The following is a 10112-nucleotide window of genomic DNA, read 5'->3' on the forward strand; positions in this document are numbered from 1 at the left end:
CCCTGTCCTCCATATGCCTTAGCATAGCTTCCAGGAGGATCTGTTCCATGATCTTCCCAGGCACAGAGGTGAGACTGACTGGCCTGTAGTTCCCCGGGTCTTCCTATTTTCCCTTTTTAAAAATGGGGGTTATGTTTCCCTTTTTCCAGCCTCCTTGTTTCCTACACTGCAATTGACTGTTAATGCTGCTTTAAATATTAAGGCTTCGACAGTGAAAGATGCATTTACTCAGCCTTAAGTATGCTCCTGGTCTAGCTGCATGTATTTAGTGGCATGAACATACAACTTTTAAAATTAAACAGGAAAAAAGCTGACTGACTGAAATTATCATCAGATCAGGTTGGAGAAACTAAATCCTATGTGGATGGCTTCCAGGAGGATAGGTGTTAGCCCATACTCTTTATTTTCTGTGGCTTGTCTGCATGTCATCAGCGTTGTCACGCTACCTTCTCAATTTATATCAGATTGACTTTTATAAATCTTCAGAGCACTGGATAGTCTCTGTGGTAAAGCCTGAAACTCGCTCCTTGCGCAGCTCATCACATAATGTTGAGGAGGAATGGAAAGTATAACACAGCCTTCTGACTTAGGGAAATTATTAGCATGGCTTTTTTACTAAGAGAAAACAACAGTGAAAAAATTTTCCAAAAAGTTGCTGAATTTCGATGTAGAGATTATGTTGAGGTAGACAGATTAGTTCCACTTCTGAACAGGTCACGTAGCTATGCCTGACGCAGGAGTTCTGTGCCGTTAGATGAGACTTGAGATTTTCATAGAGATGAGACCCTTTGCTCATCAGTGAGTTTTGTAGACCTGATAACATTGAGTAGTGCTTGGGGCCAAAATCTACCAGTTGGGAATTAACTGTCTGTATTAATTGGCAATGAATTAAATTAATCTTCCCCAGATCGAAACTGTTTTGCCTGTGATGGTAACTGGTGAGTGATCTCCATGTCCTTATCTTGACCCACAAGCTTTTCATTGTATTTTCTCCCCTGTCTTGCTGAGGAGGGGGAGTGAGAGAGCAGCTGGGTGGGTACCTGGCTGCTAGCCAAGGTCAGCCCACCACACTAGGATAAGTATCCTGAGGAGTTGACACAGTTTGTGAGTGGAAGGAGGGGACTTTTTGATATATCTCTATGATCATAACTTGTGGAAGACAAGGGGTAAGCGGTCATCCTGAGGGTGCTGATGCTTTCTGTTCTGAAAGGCCTCGGTGATCTAACCAACGTGTATACAGATAGCACCATCATATTTAAATGAAGCATACAATATTAATAAATTAGTTTCCAACCCTCGATGCTTGATTGTTTTGCTGATGCTTCAAACTAAAGCTTGGAAAAAAGTTTATGAAGTTACTTCTCCACGTATGCATGGAGAATGAATTTCCACGAATTGAGGGACTGTTTTCATTACATTTGACCATTAGTATGTTATTTGCAATGTAACTTTGAGTTTTGACCAGATGTTTGGTTCTTTCCCTGAATGTAAAGGCTTGAAATTTTTTGGTTAGCACTTAACTGTTGTTCTGCATCTTTTGTGTTTAGCACTGAATTACAGTGAGGCTTCATTGTAGCGGGGGTGGGAGGAAGGGAGCACTAAGAAGGTATTAAATGGATTTGTCCTTAGATCTAGATGTTGTAAAAACTTGTGTGAATCTTAATCTAAAAGAAATGGAAAGACTTTTAGGTATTTCTTGATTGCTAATTCAAGAATGGGGAAAAAAGGCACAAATATCTACCAGTAGCCCCCACTAATATTTGTTGCAGCAAAGAAAGATGAGTTCTAAACTTAAGTAAAACCTCCAAAACCACCCTCTGCCTCAGATTTCCATTTTAGCATTGCCCTTCCATCTCCATGGATGTTGGAGAAGTGCAGTGCCTTGTTTTGCTGCAGCGTCTATTCCTAACTTACTGGCAGCAGCTGTACTATGAAAGGTTGCTATGCTACATGTGCACTTAAGTTTATGCGTGGCTATTTTTAAACTGTCACAAGGTAAGGCATGCTTTTGCTTAAGTTGTCTTGCAGCAGTACACACCAAGAATTATTTATGTTCCTCGAAGAAAAGAGTTCTAGTTTTATTTCGAGACTTCATGCACCTCAAGTGAAGTACTGTCTTTATTGCTAAAAATAGTGGGGAGAAAAACTGCAGTTTCCTTCAGAATCTCTGACATCAGTAAATTGTATCTGAGCAAAATAGTATCAGCTTTTGGGTGGGTTTTTTTGAGACTAGATATGTTTAATGGCTGGGGGTTAATTTAATCTATTAATACAACATTTATGAGAAGTCCTGTTGTCTCTGGGATAGACTACATACTTGGGTACTAAGTAATATTTAGTGCAGTAAGTTCTCTTAATAAGAAGTTTTGTAAGCAGATGGTGGAATTTTTGTTTTAGTAAAAATAGACATCTGACTGTAGCTTTTATTTCTGTGACGCAGAATCTGATTTTTTTTTCAATTTTTTTTTTATTTTTAAGAAGAGTTACCAAACATAAGACTGCTTTTCTAACCCTGTTTTTTGTTCATCACTGTACTATAGATCATGGATTTTAGGGGAATGGTAATGTGGTATTGGTTGAAATTGTAATGGCTTTTATGTCTGAACTTGTACAGTTGCAGAGATGCTTCACTAATCTCATGCTAACCTAATAATAATTAGCTGTACTGAAAAGTGTGACCTATATTAGTGTAGACCAAACCAAGTACGTTTTAAATGCTTGTAGTGTGCTGCTGTTACTGTGTTTAGCCAAAACCAAAAGGTTTGTATCAAAATTCTTCATTGTTGAACACTGTAGTTCTGAGTCTTACCCTTTGTTTTAATTTGTTGTAGGTGTATATTTGCCTTTGTTATGGGAACAGAGTTTTTGTTGGAAAAGTCCTATTGCTCTGGGCTACACAAGGGGCCATTTCTCTGCTCTGGTTGCCATGGAGAACGATGGTTATGGCAATCGAGGTGCTGGTGCTAACTTGAACACTGATGATGATGTTACTGTTACTTTTCTACCGTTGGTGGATAGTGAGAGGAAATTATTGCACATTCACTTCCTTTCTGCTCAAGAGGTAAGAAATGGTTGTGTAGCTGGTAGCCTTTGTCACAGCTGCCTCTAAGCTGTGGCCTCAGCAATCTCTGTAGCCCTGTATGTTTTTGCAGTTCAAAGAATTATAGGGAGTATGCTGTTCTGTTTGTTTAATGCTGCTCCCCATCATTTGAGGTGATTCTGAAAGGTATTTTCCCACAAATTTGATGCTTTTTTTTATAGCTCTGTAAATTGAATGTAACTTCACTGTGCATGTGAATACAAGTGTATCTTGAAAAGGACCTAGAAATAAGGATTCTGACACGCGAGACTGAAATATGCCTTTTTTTTTTTTGTAAAGGATGCAACATAAATATTGGCCAGTAGTTACAGCATGCTTTACCTCTTTTTCTAATGAAACTCAACTCATTTCTTCTTTAATAACTGTGATAAAGATGGGGAACCGCTTCAGTAAAGTGTGTACATGGGGGAAGGGAGGGTTGGAAAACCTGAAATAATTGCAAAAAGTGGATATCCTGTAGATAAAGGAGAAAAAGTATGGGCTTTAAGTTCAGAGAGGGCTATTTTTTTCAGCAAGCCACAACGTTTATGTCTTACAAGAGGATATGTTTCATGTCAAGAACTGCTAGACTCCTAAAAACGGCTTTGTAAAGCCAGAAGGCTCTTTTAGGACTTATCCTCCTTATATATTGTGCCTACCATAAATAATTAGTTGCTCATGAATAACTGAAGTATAGGAACGCCATATTGGAAATACATGTCTGAAAAATTTAGAAGGGAAGAATAGCTGGAGAGTATTTCCAGAGCCTTCAAATTTTGGTTGAGAACGCAGTGTGCATCAGTTTGGCTTTCGGAGACTCCCAGCTGTGGTGAAGTAGTATGCTAACTCTGTCAGCTTTGAAAAGGAACTGCATTGCTCCCCTAGCCCGGGTATTTTGGAGTATCACAGGTGGCTTGCTTAAAGTTGCTGGTAATGTTTCAAGCCTCATTCTCAATCCGTTTTCTCTCCCCCAAAGATAGGTAATGAGGAGCAGCAAGAAAAGCTGCTTCGGGAATGGCTGGACTGCTGTGTGACAGAAGGAGGGGTTCTCGTTGCGATGCAGAAAAGCTCTCGTAGGCGCAATCACCCGCTGGTCACCCAGATGGTAGAGAAGTGGCTCGATCGCTACCGACAGATCCGCCCTTGTACATCCCTTTCCGATGGCGAGGAAGACGAGGATGATGATGATGAATGATGAAGAAATTGAAAAGAAAATTACCAGCACAGAGTGTCTGACCCGGAGTTAGCGTTGTGCTCTAGCAGTTCGTTGTGGAACGACCCAATTCTAGAGGAAACATGCTGTAAAGGATTTTTCTAACCAGCGTGGAGAGAGTCTAGAAGCTCATCTGCTGCGTGAAGAGCGCGAAACGGGCTGGACAACAGTTTGTATAAAAACAAAGAAAAAGAAACAAAAAACAGCTAATTTTATTATCAAGACAGAAAAAAACATTTTTCTTTCTGATTGTAAATCTGTCTATAAATGTACCGCATGTGGTTGTGTAAGAGGTTGTGTAATAGGAAAAGTATACCAGCATCTTAATTATTGCGAAGAAATTTTTCAAGTAAGGGCACTTATGAAAGCACATGTTAGATTGGATATCTCTTCCCTCCAAGATTCTTTTACAGTAGAACTTGGTATTCTACATCACCTTTTAGATGATACTCTGACACATTTCCGTGAAATACCCTTTTATGTGAAATCTCACTAGTGCCCAGGTCAGATTGTGAGGTTTTTTTGTTTGCACAAAATATCCACAGCAAGTCGTAAGCAAAAATACATTCGTTATTTTACTAATATTTTAGTTACTGCTGTGCCCATATAATAAAATCTAAACTCTATGGAACAAACTGGAAGAGAAGCTAAATTTTTCATTGAGTGAAATGATTTGTTTTCTGAAAAAGTTTTGGGTTTTCTTTTCTTTTTTTTTTCCTTCTAATAGTTAATAGATTCCTTTCAGTATACATAAGAATATTTATTCAGAGAAGTGACCTAAAATAAGGGTTTTTATTCCAGCGAGCATATACTAAACAAAATTGTGTGAAATTTGAGAACTCACACTATTGAGAATTTCATATTGTTAGAACTCCGTCTTGCTGTGATACAAACCATGTATCATTTTATCATTTATTCTTTCATCAACTTAAACATTGCTGCAAATGAAGAAACACCTTTTTTAAAGGCTTACTCCTCGGTCATTAAATCTAGTGAGAATACACTTGGCAGTTCTGATTAAAAAGAAGAATCTATGCTAAAGTTGTTTTTAAAAGCACTGTGTTATATGTTTCTCAGTATGTAAACCTGGGAATTTCTTGCATGTTGATTGATGTGGCCATACTTAAACTTATGTAAGTTCCTAAGATTGTAAGTTCAGAGTATATTCTCCAGTAGAAATTTTATTATATTTGATAACTTTAGCCATGTAACCTGTAATGGATAAAGTTTATCTAAAAATCTCACTTAAACACTAAAGGTTAATGCCAGTTTTTACATATATAGTGCAATTCAGGTTGTCTTGAAAAGCACTTTTGATGGTGTGGTGGTTGAATAAGGAATTTTGCAGTAGATGAAATTGTTTTAATTAGAATTTGGAAAGAAGCCCCATAGCACATATTTTTATGTAGTTCAGAGCTATGGAAACCCTGAGGAACTTGCTGCTTTTTTCTTCCAAATGCTGCTTAGATGGTGTTGAAATGTGCACAACTCCTACATAAACTTGGTGAGGACACCAAAAGTATAAAAATAATGAAGTACTGTATTAACTTAGCAATTTTCCCATCACAGATTCCATTGAGGTTTATTATGAAATATCTTCACCTTTTTTTGGCCATTAGATCTCTTCTGATTGGTGCATGCGCAAATTTTCAGGTAAAAGAATGCATGCTTATCTGCAATGTACATATGACTTACCTGAACTAAACAGTCAGACCACAGATACTAAAGAGGTTCTCTACAAGCATATGGCCCTGTTTCAAGTTTGCTTTCTAAATTGTGTTTTTTTTTTTTGTCCTTTTTCTTACCTTGCAGTGAAATCCTTTTATACCTCGTCTAGCTGAGGATGTAAAGCTTTTCTGTCAGGGGAACATAAAGCTTTTCTGCCAGGGGAACTGAACGCCGAGTAAGCTGGGATGAGAATTTCCATGATCTGAGCCGGCCTGCACCGTGTGCTTGGTGGCATCGTTTATCTGTCGTGGTGTAGCCCAGCACACTTCTGGAGGTGCTTCTAGTTGAGGACTACGTATGCCAGCTTCAGAAGTTCTCGTTCAGTAACCAGATCGCTGTAAATTCAGATCCTAGCTTACCCAGGACTAGCTTCCCTGTGCAGACCACCATTTGAGTGGACAAAAGGATAAGCTCCTACCTTCAGTAGGCTACTTCAAGGGGTGTGCAAAATGCTGTGCGGAATTTTAACATTCCCGCCCTTTGCTTTCTGCAGTACTGTTCCGTTTAAGGAAGTAAAGCTTCCTTGTAACATGGGGAGAATAACCAATGTGAAAGTCTACCTTGAGCCAAATTCGACGAGCACGCCTTTCCTTATCTCCTGTTGCTGTACATGGGCAGCCTGCGTTGTGGCCTGACGATCCCCGTCCCCAACCAGCACTTCGCCGTAGCAAGTGGAAGTTCACCATGCAGTCAGTTCAGCTGTTTTTCAAAAGCATGCACCGTGCTCTCCGGTATTTATCTAGTTCTGGTATGAGAGGACAGTCCTGGTACTTCAGAGCTCTTGGCTTTCTTGATCATTATTGTTTTGTTCTGATGTCCTGTAAAATGGTATGTTCAGGTTAACACGCTTCACAGGTCATTTTGGAACTGGTGAAGTATCTTTTTCAAAATCAAAGTAATCCAAACCTCATGTACCTGTAGATTAAAGAGATGCAAACCCCTGCTTTGTGCTAGCACAGTAGTCAGTGTATGTTAATGGGTACTCTCCTTGAATTACATACTTGAAAGTTTACAAATACTGAGATTAATTTGCAAATGCTACCTTGCAGCTTGTCGGCAAGTTCTGCTCTTTTAGCCAAGTATATATATAAAATTGGGTTTCTCAGTGTTATTTTCCTCATATTACTGCTCGCAGTAGCACACGCTTTCCTAGCACAGAACTTGGCTTCTCATTGCTACCTCCTTTACATCTGGTCTTTTCTGGTTTTATTTATGAATTCCTCAGTGAAAATCCCTGTATTTCTTTTGTTTTTAATATATTAAAATTTAGTAATTCTGGATTCTTCCAAAGTTCTGCTGCATGGCTTATGGCAAATGTTACTAGGTTGTTTACTCCATTAACAAAACCGGTTTGTGTGCATTGAGAGACCCTTATTTAATTGCCGCTTTTCCTTTTCTCCCCTTTTGTTCAGTAACTTCCCTTAACCCCTTTTTTAGGTGGTTTTTTTTAGTGTCTGTCACCTTCAAGCTGCTTTTTTTTAAGCTACTCTGACATCCATCATCAATGGAGAGCCTCCCTGCCTGCCTTCCTTGAGTGTGACAACAGCAGTATGGCTCTGTCAGCAATGTAACAGCACAAACCTTCAGCAGCAACTGTTTATCTCCCGTTTTTTTGCCCAGTCATTTTCCATTTGAGAGTTGCAGCGTGCCGCTTCCCGGTGTTTCGGCATGTCTTAATTGCAATGATACTCTTCCCTTTCCGCTTCCATGGATCTTCTCTGCGCGTTTTGCTGGTGTTTGCACTGCAGGCGCTTGAAACCCAACAGTGGAGCGGAGCTCCTAAAACTGTAGCCTGTTACTAAAATGCATCCTTTAGTTTATAACCCTTGGGATCTCTTAATTTCTGCTCTTGTTGAGGTTGTAGCACTCCAGTAGAAGCTGTCTGCCTACGTTTGCATCCATCCTTGGGTTTGGTTGAGAGGGAGCTTGGGTGTTGGATGAAAAATACAGCATTTGCCATTCTCTGGGGGCTCTGAGCTAAGCCTCTCGCTCTCCTGGTGCGCAGTCCACTGCTGGCAGCGGATGCACGAGGAACCACCAGCGCTCGAGATCCTGCGACACGGGGAAGTACTTGCACCCATCTGGGGCGCAACTGCTTGTTTAAAAACAAATGAAAGTACCAGAGCTAGGTTATTTTTAAAACAGCTCTAAACCTTAACATCAATTAAATATTTTCCTCGTGGTTTTTACCATCATGTCAGTGTTTCCCAAACACCTTCTCTGTAACTAACCTGTTTTATCCTCCTGGTTTCTCGTGGTGTTCATGGATAATCGCTGGTGTGCTATGTTGATCACCGACAGAGCGGACACTTGTCTATGAAAGGTGACCTCTTTTTTTTTAACGTTTGAAGCTGGTAACTAGTTTTCAGTTAAATTTAAGGCAAACAAAATACAGAGTTTTGTAACCTAGACACTTCTTGGTTTCAGCTTTTTTTAGTCCCTTTCTAGACCAAGCTCTTTTCCCCATCTAACGCAGTGTGTGCTGGCACTCGTGATGCAATGTGAAAGACAGGGTGGAAAGGAAAGAACGGGCCTTCTGTCTAGCGAGGCTTGAAGCTGCTAGCACCTCTCAAGCATGTTTTCAGCTTTGTTCCCTAGTGTTTGTTAATGCTTTGTTTCTTGAGTACGTACAAAAAATGTTGTAGCTGCCTTCATAGCTTAATGGAAACCATAGTGATCTTTTTCCACCTAGGCTGCATGTAATGTCCCGCTTGATTTTTAAGTATTCACAGCAAATCGTGAGTAAGTTTACAGCTTATGGATAGCACCACCTGAAAGTCTGGATAGGAAACGAAATTCAGCAAGCGTTTCCCCAGCAGTGCAATTTTAAAACTGACCTGCACGCAGCAAGCTTGAACCGAGCTTCTACTGTGTTTCTCAAGCCTGTTGCAGGAAGCCAAGGACAGATCCTCAGCCGATGCCAGTCATGGCTCTCTTTAAGCGTCATCCTTCTGCTGACCCTGACAGAAGTGGGTCCCAGCTGCTGCTCAAGTGCCAGAAGTACCGAAGTCAGACTCGAGGAAAACTTACCTGCTCTCTGCTGTGAAACCATACTCGGTTTCGGAGGAGGGCACAGTGTGATCAGAGTTGCATTTCTGTATCTTGCTGTGCGTTCTCAATGTCTTTAACTTACAGCGTTAGTCAGATTGCAGCGAGAGCTCTTACCTTTCAGAAATTACAGAAATTTTATCACTTTTTATTGAAAACTGCACTGAACGCTAAATGTCCACCTTTACAATAAACAAATACAATAACGGTAACACACTAAAACAAAACATACTTCTGATAGCCATTGGTTTTTTTTTCTGTTTGGGACAGCTTAAGATTTTTTTTTTTGTCACAGAAACAGGAATGTACCCATACAAAGGCTCAAAATAGGCCATCTTTAAAAACAAAGGCGATGATTCACAAAAGACTATGAATATAACATGTAACTAGTTGATACAAATCTAATAGGATTTGTTAAAATCAGTCACATCTAATAACACATTTTGAAGTGTTCTTGTATAAAATATCACGTGAAGAAAAGAAGACTTTTATCAATGTCTAAAAAAGTGGGTTTTGTTCATAGACAGTCTGACAAGTTACCATAAAAAGTGTTTCCTGAGACATAAGGAAATGCAACATTATTCTTGAACCCTTTCCAGCTCAAGACTTTTTCCACTTGATAAAATAGCTGCAGATTTAAAACTGAGAAAATATATTTGAGTACAAATAGTGTGTGAAACTTAATACTTTCTTCTTTTTTTCTTTCTTTTTTTTTTTTCTTGCATCATTGCAGGGCGTAGGTGAATGCACAGCTACTTTATTCAGTGTATTGGGCAGAGAAGAGACTGGCGGTTTGTTTTTTCATTAGCCGGGGAGGGCAGCGGCCGTTGCCAGGAGCCCTTTCTGCCCTCCCCATCCCACGGATCCCAGCTGGAATGGCTAGAACTTAAACCTGGCAGGAGAACTTCTGTTACACGTCACTGGCCCTGTGAGACTGCAAAAAGGATTATTTTTTTTTTCCTTCCACTTCTAAGCCAGTACTGATGCCTCCCGTTAGAAGAGGTAACCAGATCCAAGGTTAAGGAAAGGGGTGAAGCCACATAA

General features: G+C 39.9%; 1 protein-coding gene across 2 annotated transcripts in view; it reads left to right on the plus strand.

The window, feature by feature from the left end:
- The window catches only part of ZRANB1 (zinc finger RANBP2-type containing 1), a 46758-nt gene extending 39787 nt beyond the window's left edge, over positions 1-6971 (plus strand). For both annotated transcript variants that reach the window (XM_009277950.2, XM_009277949.2), the window contains exons 10-11: positions 2832-3061; positions 4056-6971. In XM_009277950.2, the coding sequence (XP_009276225.1) occupies positions 2832-3061; positions 4056-4274 (449 nt within the window). In that variant the 3' untranslated portion in view covers positions 4275-6971. The remainder of the gene's footprint in view (positions 1-2831; positions 3062-4055) is intronic.
- The last annotated feature ends 3141 nt before the right edge of the window (positions 6972-10112 follow it).

Source organism: Aptenodytes forsteri, unplaced genomic scaffold (assembly GCF_000699145.1).
Source record: "Aptenodytes forsteri isolate BGI_AS27 unplaced genomic scaffold, ASM69914v1 Scaffold15, whole genome shotgun sequence".
In the NCBI taxonomy this organism is placed as follows: Eukaryota; Metazoa; Chordata; class Aves; order Sphenisciformes; family Spheniscidae; genus Aptenodytes; species Aptenodytes forsteri.